The sequence below is a fragment of the Terrapene carolina genome, unplaced genomic scaffold (genome assembly GCF_002925995.2).
Source record: "Terrapene carolina triunguis isolate 2854851 unplaced genomic scaffold, T_m_triunguis-2.0 Scaffold58, whole genome shotgun sequence".
NCBI lineage: Eukaryota > Metazoa > Chordata > Testudines > Emydidae > Terrapene > Terrapene triunguis.
The window spans coordinates 25,919,045-25,939,774 of record NW_020664409.1 but is presented as its reverse complement, the minus strand read 5'-3'; the positions used below and the strand labels follow the sequence as shown (position 1 = coordinate 25,939,774).

Sequence of the window (20,730 nt, the reverse complement as noted above, 5' to 3'; positions counted from 1 at the left end):
AGAAAGGGGGCTCACATAGCCCCTAGCATGGGGGAACAACAGTGGGGAAAATGGTATGGAGGGAGGCGACCATTGGGGACACAGAGCTCATGGCAGGTGGTGGAGGTCAGAATGGGATGGCATGCAGAACCCCTGCCATGGGGGAAACAGGGGACACAGAGCTCCAGGAATGTGGTAGGGGGTGGGGAGAGTTGCAGGGAGTCCCTGAAATAGATGGAGATGGGAATGTGGCACACAGGGAGCATGTTGGGGAGAACAGAGGAATGCGGAATACGTAATGAGCTTGACCTACAGAAGCTATGAAATGTAGCTATGTAACCGAGGACTATACAGTTAAGAATTTTAAAAATCAATAGGGACAATGTAAAGTCAATGTCCCACTTTACAGGCAGACAATAAAAATTGCAGGGTGGGCAAGACATAACAGTTGCTCAACTCAGCAAATAAACCTGTGTTAGCATTCTCTACAAGCTGCAGGCAAAGGAGAAAACTTTATTGTAAGCCATGCTCACAGGGAACTACAATAATTGAGTCTCACAGTCACAAGACCACATGCTGTTGTGTGGTAGTCACTGGATAAATGAAGGTGTAACCTGCACATATTTCACAACTGAAAAAAATACTTTTCTGCCACATCTGACACATGTGTTTACCCTGGGAAAAGTGAGGTTGAAAGTGATGAAAGCAGAAAGAATCTCATAGAGCCACACTGAGGTGGAAAATGTGGCAGAATAATGCTGTTGCTTATGTATGGGTAATGGACTAAGATGTTCTGCAGTGCTATATAGTCAGCTGAATGAAGACCAGTCACAGTGCAAAACTTGTAGCTACTAAATTATAAAAAAGGTGCACAAGAAAAACTGAAAAGTCTATGAATTCGAATAAAAAAAGAAAGTAAAACTCAGGTTAATGGAGTACTAATACTTGGTATCGATAAGGAATCAGACATTTCCAAATAAATATGAAATACATGTTACAAAAATACACCTCTACCTTGATATAACGCTGTCCTCGGGAGCCAAAAAATCTTACCGCTTTATAGGTGAAACCGCATAATATCGAACTTGATTTGATCCACCGGAGTGCGCAGCCCCGCCCCCACGGAGCACTGCTTTACCGCGTTATATCCGAATTCGTGTTATATCGGGTCGCGTTATATCGGGGTAGAGGTGTAGTTAAAAGTTAATACATACTTTTTTGTAACCTCTTTATAATATTTTACTAGTGAATCAATGATATGCTGCAATATTTTTAACACAATGGTCCCATAATTTTTTTCTGTTAACCTGTGATAAATTATGTGTACTAGGGTAATGGAGGATCTCACACGGACATGAAAACATCCCAAACCTTCCTTTTACTTGGTTGCAGAAAATGCAATGAGGGCTTCAAAAACCTACTCAACCTTTACCGCCAGCATATCACTCTACTACACCCTTGTGCATACAAATGAGTGTTTTTCTGGCTTATGGCAAAAAATTTTAATTCATCTGAGCAGGACCAGTGTAACCACTAGGCAAACTAGGTGGCCGTCTAGGGTGCCAAGATGTGGGGGCGCCAAAAAGGGGTGCTCCAAAAAAAAATTTTACGCTATTGTTCCAGAACGGGGAAGTAACTTGCCTGAAGTCATCCAGTGAGTTGATGCCACGGTGGAGAATAGAAGCCAGATCCCGACTCCCAGCTGTGTGCTCTGATCCCCAAAACAGCCCTTTCCAGATCCATGGGGGGTGGGGGGGAACAGGAAGGACTCTAGCCACGTGCAGGAGACCCAAGGCCATTTATTTTCATTAAATATGTAGACTAAATACTGAAATTAATAAATTTTCAAGCCAAACGTGTATTAATTCTAATGAGCAATGCCATATTATGCAGTATTCATTTTTGAAAGTTTATAATAAGCGATGCTCCGTGGGGAGGAGGGGAGCGCAAGGTGGAAGTTTCGCCTAGGGTGCAAAATATCCTTGCACTGGCCCTGCATGTGAGCTTGATTAGCCAACCTCTCCCCATTTGGTGGTTCCCTTCTTCCACGTTTTTTCAAAATGACAACTCTCTTTCCTACCAACAGCAACTAGGTATGTTACCTCCTCTAAAATTGCTCTGTGGCCTGGCTAAAGGTGTATTCTTTAAGAGCCCCAATTCAGCACATGCTTAATTGCTTTGCTGAACTGGGGCTGGAAAGGGCATATTGCCCTTTAGCTCTCACTAGACACCAAGGATCCAATGTCTCCTAGATATGCCTCCATGTGTCCTCTTCTCCCACCGGCATCAGTGAGAGTTGGAACCGCTCAACTTGTCTCATGTAAAAAATGTAAAAAATCTCACAAAACTAGGTCCCAAGAATATCCCTGACTGCAATCAGACAAATGAACAAAAATTTGGGATTTGTGCAGGGCAGTGTAACGTTTTGTTCTGGATCAACCAGGGCAACACAGAGGATCACATTCACCTTATTCTTGTGCATAGTCCCAGTGACTTCACTCTAAGGTTAACTGCATTAGTAAAATGCTTCCTTCCTCTCTGTTTTATCAAAATAATGAGAACCTCAAACATATTCTAAAAGTTACAGTTACTATAATATGGACATATGTGAATACTTAAAATGTTAAACATGTAATTGCGGCAAACATCCCATCCCTCCAATATCTTCCACTCAAACAGTGTTTAGCATTTTAAAGCTGATCAACCATCATAACAGTTGCAGAAAGAGTACTATAGAATACAGTGTTAAAAGTGTTACACAAAACAGCCACATTCACTCTTCAGACAATTTGTGGGGACATTCTTGCATGTTTTCCGTACCTAATAAACAACACGGTCTCAGGATTACAGTGCATGCAATTATCACTAAAGGAAAATACACTCAGCTTTTCTGTGTCTGTAACATAACTTTTGAACACCGCATCCAATCAACTCCAGAATTTCAAGTACTGTTCTAGGCATCAATGATCAGAACCCTATTGATTTTGGTGAAAACTGAAAAAGCCATTAGCACTTAAAGAGTTGCTCTTCGCTCTCCCTGCAGAGAGCTGCCTTACAGCTGCAGGGCAAATGCTCAGACAGAAGGGGGAGGCAGAAGGAGAGGAAGGTGAGTCTTCCATCCTTTCTCCATGGCTACTTCTAAGGGCAGGTGAGCAGGTCAGTCACCCTGTGCACCAACTTCCAGGGGGCACCGAATTGCTGTGCCACTTGGCTTATTTTCCTCTCCTTTGCTCTGCCCTCTTTATTTTTTTAAGCTCGGCTGCTGTGGGAGGTATTTTCCTCCAGGCTAGCAAAATGGCTAGGGCCTCTCCTGGCTCTCTCCCACCTAGTACACGGCATCCCAAAGCCTGCTCCAAGTGGGGCAATGGGGAGACGGAGCGTGCATCTGCCCATCCCTTCTAATCCAGGGAGAGTGAAGGAAACTTCATTCCATCCTCCCTCCTAGTGCTGCTTCTCCAAAGTCTGCTCCACGGAGGGGGCACAGGGGGAAGAGATAGGAGAAAGAGCACCATCTATCCCCCCCTCCTTAATAATACAGTGAGAAGAAAGAACAGGAGTACTTGTGGCACCTTAGAGACTAACAAATTTATTTCAGCAGAAGTGAGCTGTAGCCCACGAAAGCTTATGCTGAAATAAATTTGTTAGTCTCTAAGGTGCCACAAGTACTCCTGTTCTTTTTGCGGATACAGACTAACACGGCTGCTACTTTGAAACCTGTCAGTGAGAAGAAAGGTACTTTGGAGGAGGAGAAAAAAAGAAGAGACGCAGAGCCCCAGCAACGTGGGGAAGGGAGGAGGGACTAGAGGACGTACCCCATACAGAGCCCCTGGCATGGGGGGAAGGAGGAATGGAAGGTTTTGCTATGAGGGGCGCACCCATCACCTTTAACCAAGTCTGCAATTCGTGGCAGCCATTAACACCTTCCTGTGGTCACAGCACAAGCTTAATTATTTACATAGCGTTTTTCCTGTTACCACCCCAAGCAAATTTTACTCCCATCCAAACCTCCTTGCAGCATTCCTCTCCCTCCCCAATATCTTTTCAGAAGACCAGAAGAGGCCACTTTCGATGGGCTTCTGTGGCGTCTGTTAGCAGAAACAAACTTTGCCCATTCTGTTCTAATGGGAAATTCATTACTGCTACAACTCTTCCAGCCTCCTCTTCCACAGCTACATTCCCATTCTGGGGGCATCCAAGCTAAGATTCTGCCTGAGATGCTCCTTAAACGTGAAAATCCATTTGCACTTAAAGTGAATAACAAACAGTGCTCGACCTACATGAGCAATAAAGTGCCACTCTCTAGTCTATACTAAATGCCTCTTCAATACCGATGTAGTAAATAGACTATAGTATTATGAAGACTGCACTACTGAAAATAAAAACAATGTGAAAATCCAGTGTCTCTGTTTATTTCTACCCTCTTCATGACTACAAAAGAGATCATATACAATTCTAAGAGCTTTGTCAAAGGCTCCTCACTGGAAAATAGAGAATTAACCACTTTGAAATGATTGTCAAGAGCAGCAAAGTTGACATTAGAAATTGCACTGTACTTAAAATTCATAAGCTGTTACTTCCAAATGTCACTAGTCAGGTTAAAAACTGACATCACAAACCTTAGAGTGAAATATCGGACCCTGAGTCACTATGTACAAAAGAACTACTCTTAAGAACAGGCAGAAATTCCCTTCAGTAGAGAAGGGGGTGGGGGAGCGGAACGTAACTACAGGAACATTGGAGTAATGAGCTGGTGCATGTTACTGAAATCACCTCTCTCATTTCAAGGTGTGTATGAAAGAATTAAGTAGATGTCATGCTAAAAGATTTAACATCCAGTTTGAGAACAAAATCAGAATAGACTAATTAGACTGTCCCAATATCAAGTATCGGGAATGCTAGCTGATCATTCACTTTCTATTGTTTACTGTCAAAGACGAAATACTATCGGTGTAGTACATTTGCAAACAAGTAAACTAAACTACCACACTGGCAGTATCATGTTGGAAGATAGCACAGAACACAGACTTGTTGCCATAGGCCTGGTCTATACTATAAGGTTAGGTCAATATAAGCTGCTTTGTACTGACCTAGCTGTGGAAGTGTCTTCACTTAAATTTGGCTCCTGCTGAGGTAAGTGCCTCTCTATGCCAATTTAGTAACACCAACTCCCCAAGCAGCATAGAATCACAGTTGATATAATTAGGTTGACACAGCGTTAGTACAGACACTGCGTTGCTTACTTTGACTGTTACTGGCTTTCGGGAGCCGTCACACAATGCCCCACACTGACAATGCAATTGATACAAGTACTTCTGGTGAGGAGGCACACTGTCAACACAAGGAGCCAAGTGTGCGCACAAACAAGCAATTTTATAATTGCAGTGGCTGTATGCCAACATAAAAGTTAGCTTGATATAATTTTGTGGTTGTGAAAAGAGTTTTTAACAGCAAAGTACCATGTAAATTGGCCATTACTGTACCTTCATGACATCTTTATAGGAATGAATGACCTCAACTTCCTCTTTTTCATCTTCATCTTCCTCCACGCCTTCATCCAGAGCCTCATAGCCTTCATCTTTACTCCCATCTACCTCCACGGTATTGGTCATGTGATCTATAAGCTGCTCCAAGGGAGGACTTAGTTCTCGCTCTTCATTCTCCTTCAAGCCATAGTCCAGAGCTTTATAAATAATAATCCCCAGTGATTCAATAATCTACAAGAAAGAAAGCAACATTATTATTACCATCACTTCGATGAACTAGTAGGCAAGTGTAAGAACACAAACATCCTTGAGCAATGAGTGATAAATTGTCCACTCTACAACTGCTGATTTAAGATTGTTATTATAGGATCATCCAAATTAAAGAGGGCAGTGACCCCTCCACATTGCATCACTGCCCTGCAAGTCAACATACAGCGCCTAATAGCAAAATATCTCATGCTACATTTTTTTATGTTAAAATTTGACAGGCAAAAACAAAATAATTTAAAAACAAAGTTGGACCATTTTGAATTTTTTTCCCCCTAAAAGTGTTTCAGCTCAAAATATATTTTTAGATATGTATAAAAATGTTTGGTATATGTATACACTCTTATCCTCCTTTTGTTTTGTTTTTTAAAAAAGGAACTTAAGAAAAGATGCCTCACTCCTTCCACAAGTGGTAGTGACTTGCACCACCTCATTGCCTCCAGGGATGACTGGCCATAGCTATGAGGATCTATTTGACTCAGAATCTAACTGAGCTCTGATCAAACCACTGAAACCGCTTACTTAGTGAAAACACAGAGCTCCCATATGGGAAAATCTAGTTATTCTTAGTAGTAGTAGTAATTTGGTAGCCCCTTGGGACCTCAACTGAGATCAGGGCCCTATTGTTTAATACAATGCCTACTATTATAGAATAAGAGACAGTCCCTGACCTTCTCAGTCTTTCCTAGTAATGAGAAATTGGCTTGAATTCTCAAAATGTCAAGTATACCTTTTCTTTCTTTACATTAATTATTATTTATACCAGAGGCAGTGGAGTACCTAGCACTTTACAGACCTTAAGGGAAAAAAGTCATACATAAGAGCTGATGGCTACTTTGGTATTATTTAAATCAGGGGTCTCAAACTCAGTTCACCTTAGGGCCAGGGCCAGTCCTCAAATCCTCCCAGCGAGCCAATAATGTCACTCATGCTACCCAGAACCTGCCCCCCCCCAAACTCCACCTTCCTCTGGGAGGAAGTTTGGGTGGGGGAGGTGGTCTGGGGTAGCGGATTGGGGTGCAGGGTGCAGGCTCTGAGAGGGAGTTTGGGTGGGGGAAGGGGTCTGGGGTGCAGGCTCGGATGAAGTTTGGGTGCTGGGTGCAGGCTCTGGGCTGTGGCAGGGAGTGGGGCTGCAGGCTCTGGGAGGGAGTTTGGGAGCGGGAGGGTGTGTGTGGGAAGGAATGCAGGCTCTGGGAGAGAGTTTGGGGGCGGGAGAGGATATGCGGGGACAGGGCCGGCTCCAGGCACCAGCCTGGCAAGCAGGTGCTTGGGACGGCCGCTCCGGAGAGGGGCGGCAGGTCCAGCTATTCGGCGACAGTCCCTCACTCCCGCTCGGAGCAAAGGACCTCCCGCCGAATTGGCGCCGCAGATCGCGATCACAGCTTTTTGGGGGGGGGGGGGGGGCCTGGGGGGGGCCAAACCCCGGGGGCGGGCCCGGGGGGGGGGGGGGGGGGGGGGGGGGAGAGCGCCCGGGGGTGGAAGGTGGGGCCAAGAGAGAGATCCGGCCCCAAAATTGCTGGAACCCCGCAGGCCACATTGGGGAGGTTCTCGGGACACAGATGGCCTGTGGGCTGGGAGTTTGAGACCCCTGATTTAAATGGTCAGGCTCCAGTGCAGGAGAACAGCAGCCCTGGAACAGAAGTTAGTAATGGAACTATTTCCAAAAGCAGATATTTTCAAATATTTCAATGCTGATAAGTAAATTTCATTCCCCCAATCTGGCATTCCACATAAATCTAGCTAAAAAAGCCTTTAAAAAAAAAAGTAGCAATGCTTAAACTTTTTTTAAGGTTTAATTTAAGCAACCTACTTATTTTACTACAGTAAAATATTTGAAAGAGGCCTTACTGTTATGGATTATAGTTTAGTAGGGGAATTCAAACAGTTTAATCATAATCACATCCAGACAGAAAATGTAACGCACCAGCAATGGACCAGCAATTTTATGCTTCGTTTCTCTAGTGAGACATGGGAATGCATTAGTAGAGAGCATCAAATTGTTAGACCTTTACGGGTGCAGAATTTAGTGGCAATTTGTACCATGATTAGTAAGTAATCCTTCCTGAAATGCAGAACTTTGCTATTTGTTTTTTTCCAATAAAACAAAAAATATTCCTCAACATAAAATGCATTGATAAACTGTCCATATTTCACAGTGAATAATTAAAACACCAGCACATTAAGGGCAAGAAAAAAAGTAGATTTATCCACCTAATATATTTATTATATTTTCCAATATTTTAACAATTATATGGAATAATACTGATTTTCCTACATTCTTCCATAGCAGCTTTAAAAAAGATACTTGATACTCTCATGAACATGTCTGGTTTGGCTTAGAAAACTACAAAGCAAACCTGCGCATCCCTATTTTGGAATGACTGTGAATGAGACATTCAAAGAAAGATCTTTGGGAAACTTTCATAATGAACATATAAAGACTGAAAATGTGAAACAATTGTAATAAAGCAAAGTACATTTTATAAGTATGGCTCCTTTCACTAAGGTCCTCAGTGTATCCTCAACATGTAATGCAGGGGTGGCCAAATTTACTGGCCCTACGAGCCACATACAACAATCATAGAATCATAGAATATCAGGGTTGGAAGGGACCTCAGGAGGTCATCTAGTCCAACCCCCTGCTCAAAGCAGGACCAATCCCCAGACAGATTTTTGCCCCAGATCCCTAAATGGCCCCCTCAAGGATTGAACTCACAACCCTGGGTTTAGCAGGCCAATGCTCAAACCACTGAGCTATCCCTCCCCCTTTTTCAGAAGTTCAAGAGCCCAGGCACACCTGCCAGGAGCCGAGACTTCAGCCCTGCTCCTGCTGAAGCCCGGAGCCCTGGCAGATGTGCCCCTCAGGGATGAAGCCCCAAGACCCCCCTTCCTCGCTGGGCAGAAGCCCCTACCGCACACCACCCTGCTGCAAGGCAGAGGTCCTGAGCTTCTCCGCCCCACCCCCAGTCTGGTAGGTGAAGAATGGGAGGGCATAGGGGTGAGCCGCACTTTAATGCTAAAAGAGCCACATGTGGCTCGCAAGCTACAGTTTGGCCACCTCTGATGTAATGCTTTAATAGCTGAAAGGCAACAATCTAAGAAGAGTTAAAACCACATTTGGAAGCACCCACCAGGCACACTTTAAAATCTATAACATTCAGCAAATTCAGTTACATCATTAGCAGAACCTCCATACACATTTTATACTGTCTTACGTACTTGCTGGACAGCACACAGAAATGCTTTTGATAGAATAGTTTAGTCTTGTTCAACAGGTGGAATCAAAGTGAAATGAAGAGTAGTTTAACAACTGCTTAAATATTTCTTAAATATCTGATGTGAATGCACAGTATAAATTTTGTCTAGCTTCATCAAAACAAAAATCTAAGACGTTTTATCTGTTCAATCCTTTCTTCCTGGTGTTAAATTTGATGTAAAAAAAAAGTATTTTTTGTGACAAGTCTTCAGGTCCAGGACCCAATCAGCACTTTTCTTGGAAAACACAGCAAAACAGGCTTAAAAGGGAAAGTTCTCTCTCTTTGGTTTGGAACAGGGATTAAGGCCTTCACAAGTACTACAGCTAAAATTCAATGACAGCTGCTGCTTTCTTTGATGTACCAACACTGTGCCTGTTCCAGTCCAGTAATATGGCTTCTGCATTATGTGCTAAGCATAGACTTCATAATACGTGCAGAGATGGCCTGACACAAAACCCTGAACAGAAACTATTCAGAACTACTTTCCTGCCTTTCAAATCCTTTATTTTGTCATACTTAGCAACATATCCATTTCCATTTCAGCTTCTTATGACACAGCAATGAACATTTTAACTGAGAAACTTTGCATTAACTACTTTGCTGCTGCTGCTGCTGAAAACATGTAATAGAACCATGTGACACTTTAACCAATGCTAATTTACCATGGAAGTTATAAAAACACAAATAAGTGCCTGCCATATGAACCAAACAAAACCTTTCAGATTTTTGTACATTCACAAAATAGCCAGTACGGAGACTTACAACAATTGGGAGAATATAATTCCAAAAGAAAGACAGAAAGATGCAAAGTGAGTCAGTACCAGTGTCCTTGAGATATATGTATAGAATGAAAAGCCTAATTTTACCTACATCAATGGAACTAATCTGATTTTGTTATATGTACGAGTTGGATTTAAGAATATTGTTTTATTGTTTATCTAATATCAATGTGTTCTATTTGTGTCTCTCTCTCACCCACACACAAACACACCTGCACACACACAAAATCTCTCCACTTGCCTTCACTAATGATCTAATATTTAAGCACAGTACGGAGTACAAGTTCAGCCTGTGGGAACAGCTTCTTTCCTGGTCTGAAGCCATGACTCTCAAAGGAACTTAATGTGAAGGTGTAAAGCACTATAATGTAAGCTCCCTAATTTATTTTTATAAAGTTATTCAGCTACTGGTTGACATGCAGAGAGCAAATCCTCTGCTAAAGTTTTGAAGCATCAAGAACTAATAAGTTCTAAAACTCTCGGGACAGGCCACAGAAAACGATGTGAGTTAGGCAAACACATCATTGTTTACTGTTGGCACTGGCAATTGTTTCAATGCAATGTAATTATTTCAGTGCTATCAATTTACAACTGCTTGGTTTAAAGTAAAATCTCCAAATGTTAAGGCCTTTGTGGGTTTTTCAGTCTATGAGCAAAGCTCTTTAAGGCTTTATAGATATATAGTCATTACATACAGTACTGAGCTTTCATATATATACTGGTTTAGGACACATCTAAAAGGTTTAACTGAAATGAATATGAACTTAAACATCTATGGTTCTTTCTTTTAGGAACTAGATCAGTATTTTTTTCAAACTGTTTACTTTTCAGACTTACTGGAACTGATGTGCAAACAGGCAGAGTCTGCATGCCATTCCCCTATACTCATCACATGCGAAATGGGGTAATGTCTGTAAACTCACCATCTTCCTGAGGTTTGCTTTTTTTTAAATAAAGCAACAAAGCCCAAACGGAGGGCTCTGCTTACAAACATAAAAGGACTTTCTCTAACAAAATTCCTGCCCTTCCCTGTAATTCTCTTTTACTCAGACTAGAGCCACTCGGACTTTTGTATCCCTGAGTTGGAACTAAAGAGGCTCAACTGTTCTCGCTGCCAAGGCAGGTCACCAGAATAGTTTTGAACTTCTCCACTGCGACCTAAAGACTCACAATCTAGTTACAATAATATTTGCATTTCTATTGCACCCTTCCTCACAAATTTTAACAGCATTTTACAATTAAGCCTAATGATAAACAAAAATAATACAGAATACTTAACACTTATTTCATCTATGGATCTCAAGTAACTCTGTTCTGACACAATACTGCTCAGCTCTCACAACTGGAGACACTTAAAGATATAGATTTTAAAGTTAAAAGTTTAAAATGCAACTGAAAACAGCACAAACTTGCTTAAGAACTTACAGAAGACCAACTGTCTGTCTCAGTTTAGGTCAGCAATAGAGTTATTATTTTTTCTATTTATAACAGTAATATATCTGCTTCTGCAATATGTAATTTTGTATGTCAAATTAAATTACATTTGTTAAAAAGTGTGAACAAACAGTTTTATTATATGGTAATCTGAAGAGCTACCGAAATACACAGTTTGGTTACTCACCCCAATGTCCTTCATAATTCTAAGCAGAAATATCTACATTCTTATATAAGCCATATTGAAGCACCTCATGTATACTAATGCATTTATCACCACAATACTCCCATGGGAGCAGGGTAATATTATCCCCATTTTATAAACAGGGACACACCGCTGAAATGGATGCTGTAACCAGGGGCCAACATGCAACATTGGTAAAATGAAAATTTTCAGCTACTTGCAGCTGGGCAACTAGGATTTGGAACACTTATAGTTAATCAAATGAATTACTCATTATGAAACTACCCGGACATATGGATGAAATATTATTTAACTTTGGGGCGTTATGGTTCACCATAAAAATAGCTGAGATACTAGTCTCTGCAATATATTGCACCTTGCTACTAAAAATAACTTCAGTGTTAAAGGAAAAATTAACATGCGCCCTGTCTAACAGAAAGTAAAAGGTGAAAAAGATTAAATACACACACCCTACCTTTCCTGTAAGATTCTCTTATGTAACATGAATGGTATTTTGATCTAAAGTATACATACCCTAATCTATGAAAATGTCTTTGTATTATCCAGAGTAGTTCTCTTTCAAAATAATCTTATGGAGCATACCATGATTCATTCATATTGTGCTTGTGCAATCCTTGCATATATTATTTATATATGCTTTATATTATTATTCAGGTATAAAGTGTACAGATTCAGTACAGTAGCTCTCAATCAGATTTAAGTGGGTGAATAAGGGGGTCCTTAACCAATCATTTTCAAAGCAAATTAAATATATAAAACCTAAATCTTTTCAACATCTTTTGACTCATTTGCTTCTAAAAGAGAGAACTACGCTGTGATTTACTTATAAATACATTCATACTCATAAGTAATGTAGCCTTCTCCAACCTTTATCCCAGATGCTAATAACAAACATATTATGTTCTGTTGCCTACGTTTTAGCTACAGAGATTGTGCGGGTGAACATTGTCATTTATTAGTGTAAATGAGAGCAGAATTTGGCTGATTATCTCAATGTTAATGCATAATTTCCTTGGTCTATAAAAAAAATGAGATTGGTACACAAACTATCATTTTTCGTTTTTTTTTTCACACATCATAATCTCAGAGGTTTAGATAATTGTTATTTATTTACCATTCCAAGAATATTTCTCCCAAATGACTGTTCATCCCTAAAGAGTAACAAACTTAGTTTCCCTGTCTTAATTGGGCAAAGTCCAGTAAGGCCTAAATTCCTGTAAAAGAAATCTTCGCTATTGCAGACTGTCCACAAAGACAGAATTTGGTCAGAAGTTTTCAAACACTGTTATTGTTACATACAGAAACACATATATTACATTCTTTAAAACCATCAAGGGCCTTGATCCTGATCCCACTTAAGTCAATGGGCTTGTCTCCACTTACAGAGCGTGGCGATCAATCCACCGAGTGAAGACTCGCTAAATCGACTGCTGCTTGCTCTCCCGTCGACTCCAGTACTCCATTGGAATGAGAAGCATAAGGTAAGTTTCTCACATCGACCCAGCACAGTTTAGACACCACAATAAGTCGACCTAAGGTACGTAGACTCCAGCTACGTACCTTAGGTCGACTTATTGTGGTGTCTACATCGAGCTGGGTTGATGTGAGAAACTACGTTGAGTAACTTAGGTCAACTTAGCCCCATAGTGTAGACCTGTCCAATGGTAGATATGTCAATGGTTTTAGAAATTCTGGTGGTGGGACACATTGTATTTGCTGCAATACTTAGGTACAATGGGGAGAGTTAAGAATGTTGTGTTTCTACAGGCTTATCTCGTCTTAATATTGTTCTACCTTTTTATATATGTAGATCTTACAGTCTAACTTTTATTTTAAAGAGATTCCATTATGATAAACTCTTTGCATAAATTCTACAGAATGTTTTGCTCCTGATTTTAGCTTTTAAATATAAAATGATCTTTTAAACTAAGTAGACAAGGTAGCCCTGTCACAGGGGGTCTCAGATAAACTTCTAATCAGACACTACCTCCAACCCTACCTGGATGGTGAAGCTAGAGTGGGGGGAGGGTGCAAACATTTTGGCCTGAGGGCCGCATCGGGTTTCAGAAATTGTATGGAGGGCCAGTTAGGGGAGGCTGTGCCTCCCCAAACAGCCAGGCAAGGCCCGGCCCCCCCCCCCCTACCCCCCCCTCCTTTTTGCCCCCTGCCGCCGACGCCCACCCCCCCCCCCCGGGACTCCTGTCTCATCCAACCCTCCGTTCCCTGATGGCCCCCCCAGGATCCCTGCCCCATCCACACACACCCCCGCTCCCTGTGTCCTGACTGCCCCCGGAACCCTCACCCAACCCCTCCTCTCATTCCTGAATACCCCCCCTCCAGGACTCCTGCCCCATCCAACCCCCCCTTCTCTCTGACTGCCCCCCGCTGCCCCATCCAACCCCCCCTCCTTCCTGACTGCCCCCCTGGGATCCCTGCACCCATTCAACCCCCCCGTTCTCTGCCTTCTTGACCACCCCGACCCCTATCCACACCCTCACCCCCTGACCACCACCCCAAACTCCCCTGCCCTCTATCCAACCTCCCCCCCCCCCGCTCCCTGCCCCCTTACCACGCTGCCTGGAGCACCGGTGGCTGACGGAGCGGCTGGAGCCAGCCATGCCACCGCACAGCACAGAGTGCCGGGTCAGGCTGGGTTCTGCAGCTGCGCTGCCCGGCCGCCCAGAGCATTGCACTGGCAGCGCGGCGCTCTGAGGCTGCGGGGAAGGGGGAACAGCAGGGGAGGGGCCAGGGGCTAGCCTCCTGGGCCCGGAGCTCAGGGGCTGGGAAGGAGGAGTCCGCGGGCCGGATGTGGTCCGTGGGCCATAGTTTGCCCACCTCTGAACTAGAGGCCCAGGGATCTCAAAAATCAAAAGTAAAGAATCTGGATACTCTCATTCTGTTCCTTAAAGGCCAGGGTTGTTATAACAAAAAAATTGATTAATACAGCTTACCTTGTCTATTTAGTTGCAGTTTCATCAGACTCTTCACTACCCTGAAGCATTTACCTGAATGATCCTTTCTGGCATTGATAGTCAAGGACAAATAAAACTATTTTGCATCAGCCATACTTCTATGAGAGACATACAATCCACATACAAAAAACAGATTTGTGTGTGTGTGTTTCCAGGCCTCACAGGTCTAGAGATGTCACTGGCTTCTTGGTCTAGCTGTAATTTTTTGGTGCTGGACTAGAATCAAATCTAACAAGCCCTAGCTCTCAGATATTTTTTGTAGCTGGTCTTTTTGCTAAGGAAGCAAACAACTTACAGCAAGGAGTCAGGAAACTGAGAGCATCCCCCAAAGATCAGAGCTGATGGTAAAATGAAACCAAAATATAACTTAGCAGCTCTTTTACAAAAGCTACATAAATCCACAGAATTCATCAGTTACCAAGGTTGGATGAGATACTTTAGTGCTGATATAATGAGGGAGGGATCTTCTTATGTTGAAACAACCCAATAAGTGTGGTCTGGTCTCTGAAACATTCGCTCCAGATCCAAAGGTAAAGCGAAGCTTATAGCCATCCCTGTGAGATCTATTCAACTCTTTTGGTTTGAAAGAACTGGACAATGGGTAAAATCCAGAGAATCCACATTCATATGCAGGTAGTCTATAATTGTGAAGCAACCTCACACAATCTCAGAAAAGTCAAAGCCCCAACCGTTCTTCTAGAAGAATTTTTTTTTAAATCCCAGTTAAAAGCTATTTATGCATTAAACATATAATCTCCAGGACAAGTATAAAATACCTTGTGTATATAGTTCCAGAGCCAGCCAGTTCCCAAAGTCATACTGATCTACAGAAGATATCCCTAACAGAATAGTGATATCCTTGGATTCAGAATCACCACACACTTTGTTCTTTGCAGTGTCATTGTAGCCGAGTTGGTCCCAGGATATTATAGATACAAAGGGGAGATAATATCTTTTATTGGATCGACTTCTGGTGGTGAAAGAGATGAGCTTTAGAGCTACACGGAGCTCTTCTTCAGGTCTGGGAAAGGTATACAGAGGGTATATCTCTGGGTATTGGACACCCAGAGATATTAGACACCTGGAGCTGGCCTGTGCCAGCTGCCTTAATAGAATGGTTTTTTTTTTTTAATTGCGATGTAAACGCTAGGGTTTGGGCTGCAGCCTGAGGTCTGGGACCCTCCCACCTCGCAGGGTCCTAGAGCTCAGGCTCCAGCATGATCCCAAATGTCCACACTGCAATTCAAACAGCCCCTTACCCCAAATCTGCAACTGCAAGTCAGAAGCACTGGCCAGCCACAGGTGTCTAACTGCAATGTAGACATACCCAAAGTGTCACAGCTAAATACAAGGTGGAACAATTTGTTTAGCATAAGTAGTTAACACATATTCTAAGAGACAATACAAGGTGAAGTGGCCCATTAACACCTCTTCAGTCAGAGAACAAAAATGGTGGGTTACAGAATGCTGTAATAAACCATAAATCCAGTGTCTTTATTAAAGCCATGATTTTTAATGTCTAGCAAAGTTGTCTCAGGCTCATCTTTTGAAGGTGTTGTGTGGGTTTCTTTGGAGGATGAGGACTGATAGGTCAGATCTAGCGTGACTGTTTTGTGAAAAGCGTTCACCCACAGGTGATAGGATGTTTTTGTCTTTTATCATGTTTCTGTGTGAGTTCATTCGAGAGCATAGGGATTATCTGGTTTCACCCACATAGCTGTTACTGGGACATTAGTGCACCTCTTATTGTGATAAGCATGTGTAGGACCCATGGATCCTGAAAGGTGTGTTGTAGTGGGTTGATCATCATAGCAGCGGAGATATGGCACCCTGCCATAACAAATTTATGCAAAACCTACAGGCAAATCTCCACTGCTACGATTCTGTCACAGAGGTCACGGCAGTCCCAGATTCCAGGACTTTCCGGGACTTCTTCTGGGGCACGGTTGGAGCAGCAGCCGGGGTTGGGTCAGCCCCCCTGGAGCTGGAGCAGTGGCATGGCTGGAGCAGTGGCCGGCGGCCAGTGGTCCCCACGCCACCCGCCGGCATCCAGCCCTGGGACTGCCGGAGCAGCAGTCCCCGGGTCTCCCTTCCTCCCCCAGGGTATTTTTAGGGACAGGTTATGGGCTTCCATTATTTTTTTTTTTATTGCCCATCACTTGTCCCTGACTTTTACTAAAAACACCCGTGACAGAATCTTAACGGTGATCAATACCTCCACAACACATTTCTGTTGCAATATGGGTGAGCTGTGGAGGTATCGCAGCATGTAGTGGGCGAGGGGCCTGGAATGGGACAAGACACAGAGGATTATTTTCTCAAATAGGTCAATGCAGGCAGGAGTACTGGAACAATTTGTGTAGTGGAGGTGCTGAGAGCCATTGAACCCAAACTGTAAACCCTGTATATAATGGAAACCACTTCAAGCCAGGGGGTGTGATAGCACCCCCAGCACATATGAGTACAGGAGCACAGAAAAAAAATCCTTGTGGAAATGAAATGCTACTTTTCCAAACTGAACTTTAATATATTGTGAGAGGGATGCTTCAGACCACAGAAGCTCCCTGGACACAGCCAGGTTAATAGCAGCGAAAGAAGTGCAAAGACAATGGTAAGTTAAAAATTCAAAGATGTTTTTCATTTTGTAAAAGCTGCAGAACTACTTGGTGGGTGGGTGGGTGGGGGTGTGGGTGTGTGTCATCAGTGGCTGTGCTACAAAAGCTCTCTCTATCATTTCAAACCTTTCATTTTGGAGGACATAACAGTTCTTGTGGTGCCCAGTTGGCAAAGGGAGATGTTATTCCTGCTGGTGGGAAACCTGCCATGTATGCAGCCAAACTATTCAAATATATAGTGACTAAGCAGCACTTCTATGAGTGGAGTGGGCTAATCAGCTACCGAGTTGGCCCTGGAAAATAAACCCTTCCCTGAATCTTGACTGCCTACCTGGAGTTCCTGCTTCAGGAAAAGTTTGCAGCTATCAGCACCCAGGATTGGGTCAGAATTCACGAGGGAATCAACAGGATGATGTGTTAGCTTCCACATAGCTTAGCCTGTTATGGCTGCATGCAAACACACAGAACTCCACAGCCTTCCTCCTTAGTGTCCCCTCCTCCCCCATTTCTGGACAAAATTTCAAACCCCGGTCGAATTTGGCACAAATGATTTTGTCACCTCTGGACTGCATGGACTACCTTTACCTGAAATGGACCAGATTTATAAATGGAAAACATTTCCACCTCCTCTTCACACACAGTTCACTATTTCCAGGTGGGTCATTACATGGCTGAGTGGTTTCAGAGCAGCTTACTTACAAGTATGGCAGTGTAAGGTTGTTATTTTAAGAAACAGGAATTCCTTAGCAAAAATCTGTGCCTTTCCAGTAAAAATTAACTTTCAAGGTGTTTACGGTTTGCTTTTCCTGATCACCATTTTGAATTCCAAGCAGTGGTGGGTGTGGGGAGGAGGAGCAAAGCCACTGCTGACATCCAATCCACCATTATTGGATACATGCTGCTAGCTGCGGCTTCTAATAATTTTTGCATTGGTTAACAGAACCAATTACTCTCTCATTACTGTATTAATAAACATGATGTAAGCAGAGTCAGGAAGAGCTCTACCCTGACATCTGGTGGCGAATTATGGCGAGTGTGGAAAAGAACTCCAGGGGCTGATCTTGTTTGCATAGGCACACCCACTCGCCTGGCATGAAACACAGCAACTGAAAGTGGTTACTTTGGCTGGTGTGGGATCCCCAGTTTCTCTATTATTGGGGCAGGAAGAATAAAGTTTTGTTACCCTGATTCTGTGAATCAAGGCCAGTGGAACTGTTGTATGACAGAAGGACTGAGTGAGTCCTTCACCATTACCTAAGTAGCACTTGCTTGACAAGGGGCATGGGTTACAAAACCCAGTGAATGGAGAGAGGATGGGGACAGGTATTTGTACCTGATGGTATGGGCCCCCTCTGAGGGTTTGAAACACCAATTGCACCGCCTCCTCTCTCCACTGTTGAATGTCAGAGCTAACTTTGATTCCCTTAGGAGTCTAGTTACAGGCTGCTGAGCTGAATTCACTTTGGGCCAATGGTGCACCAGCACTGGGGCTCCCCTACTATACTATGAGCTGAAATTGCTAAGAGCTGAAATCACAAAAGAGCTGATGTTATTAAGAGCTGAGATCACTGAGTGCTGTGTTAACTAGTGGGGGAGCCTGAAGCTATATTGCTCAGCAGCTGGCGGAGCAATTTGTGGGGACGACTGGAGGAGCAGTGAGCGGCGTGGAGCCTTGTGGGGCCGGTTGGAGTGGCCCAAGGAACGGCGAGCGGAGCTGTTTGCGGGGACGGCTGGAACGGCACACAGGTCGGTGAGCGGAGCGGAGCGGAGCAGCTTGTAGAGCGGAGCAGTTCGTGGGGTGGCAGGAAAGTGGACTGGCTTGTGGTAAAGGCTGCGGTGGAACCCCCACGGAGAAACAGACGGCTGGCCAGCCTCGGATCACGTAAGGTGCCCCTTAACACCCTGCGTGCCCCCCCCCTTTTACTCTGGGGCTGCACTGACCAGGGACAGAGACTTTGGGGGTTGTTGGACTTTTGGGACTTTGGGTGGTTGCTGGACCCAAGAGACTTTGGGGCTGTTGGACTTGGGGGACTCTGGGTGATTTTTGGGTTGCTGGATTCAAGAACCAAAGGGAAAGGACACAGCCCCATTTGCTGGGGTGGGTTTTGCTCATGGTTTGCGTTATGAATCCTGTTTGTGGTGTTTTTCCAATTTTATGCTGATGTCGTTTACCTCATGTTATTAAACATTTTCTGCTACACTCAGACTCCGTGCTTGCGAGAGGGGAAGAATTGCCTCTTAGAGGTACCCAGGGGGGTGGTATGTAATTGTCCCAGGTCACTGGGTGGGGGCTCGAGCCGGTTTTGCATTGTGTTATTGAAACGGAACCCCTAGATACAGAACCCGGCCCTTGTTGCTGCCAACTTAGATGGGCAGAAGGGTTACAATTAAAATGGAGCCAGAAACGAACCAGGCTCAGAAGCTGCTTCTGTCTGTTCCGTGTCTACTGCAGGTTCTGAGGCAGGCTGTTCCTCGGGGGCGGGGGGGGAAGACATCCAACAGCTTCTCTGAGTATGGTCCCAGGACGTGTTGCTGCTGCTCCTGCTGCAAAGCCTCCTCTGGGACTGGTTTCAGCAACAGAGTCCTTTCACTGTCCTCACTTGGCACCTGCTGCTGGCTCCCATCAGTCCCCATTCTGTATTCTGGGGACAGCAGGGCACCGTCCCGGTCAACTTGGTGATCACACATCACTGGTGGCTCCAGGCTCGGTGCAGTGCCCAGCTCCTAATCCAGAGATGGGCAAACTTTTTGGCCCGAGGGCCACATCTGGGTGGGGAATTTGAAGCAGAGCCATGAATGTAGGGCTGGGGCAGGGGGTTGGGGTGCGGGAGAGAGTGCAGGGTGCGGGAGGAGGTGTGGTGTGCAGGAAGGGGCTCAGGGAAAGGGGTTGGGACACAGGAGCGGTGTGGAGTGTACGAGGGGGCTCAGGGCAGGGGGTTGGGGTGCAGGGAGTGGGGTGCAGCAGGGAGCTCAGGGCAGGGGGGTGGGGTGGTGGGGTTTGCGGTGCGCGCTCCGGCCCAGCATCGCTTACCTTGAGCGGCTCCGGGGTGGCAGCGGTGCGGAGCTGTGCTAAGGCAGGCTCCCTGCCTGCCCTGGCCCTGCGCCACTCCCGGAAGCGGTCGGCACCATGTCCCTGCGGCCCCTGAGTGGGGGGGCACAGGGCTTCGCACGCTGCCCTCATCCACGGGTACCTCCCCAGAAGCTCCCATTGGCGGTTCCCTGTTCCCAACGAATGGGAGCTGCGGGGGGTGGTGCCTGCAGGCGAGGGCAGCGTGTGAAGCCCTCTGCCCCCCCTCTTCCCCAGGGGCCGCAGGGATGTGGTGCCGGCTGATTCCAGGAGTGGCGTGGGGCAAGGGCAGGCAGGGAGCCTGCCTTAGCCCCGCAGCACCACGGGGGTGACAATCCCATGGGCCATAGTTTGCCCTCCCCCGTCCTAGTCAAACTCCTCAAACAGGCATGATGTCACCCAGTTGCCTGACATTGCTGTTGAGATACACTGCAAATAGTGTTAACATTACTGTATGTAACTGAGCTTTAGGGCAGAGTGTAAAACATCACTGTAGAATAATTAGGGCTAGATTTGTACATAAAAGAAAAACTTGCAACCTTTTTATATAAAATATTCTGTTTAAAAATATTACACATTGTTTTCACTATGCCTTTCCATTATTTCACAGTATACTATTTACACTATAATCCTTAGTTTTAGCTATCATAATTGTTTTTTGTCAAATATATA

General features: G+C 44.4%; 1 protein-coding gene across 1 annotated transcript in view; it reads right to left on the bottom strand.

The window, feature by feature from the left end:
• SPIRE1 (spire type actin nucleation factor 1) overlaps positions 1-19,625 on the bottom strand; it is a 124,576-nt gene extending 104,951 nt beyond the window's left edge. The window contains exons 1-4 of the mRNA XM_029914161.1: positions 19,492-19,625; positions 16,592-16,661; positions 5,460-5,693; positions 3,792-3,903 (exon numbers count right to left, since the gene is read on the bottom strand). Coding sequence (XP_029770021.1) covers positions 3,792-3,903; positions 5,460-5,693; positions 16,592-16,661; positions 19,492-19,625 — 550 coding nt within the window. The remainder of the gene's footprint in view (positions 1-3,791; positions 3,904-5,459; positions 5,694-16,591; positions 16,662-19,491) is intronic.
• Positions 19,626-20,730: the final 1,105 nt, after the last annotated feature.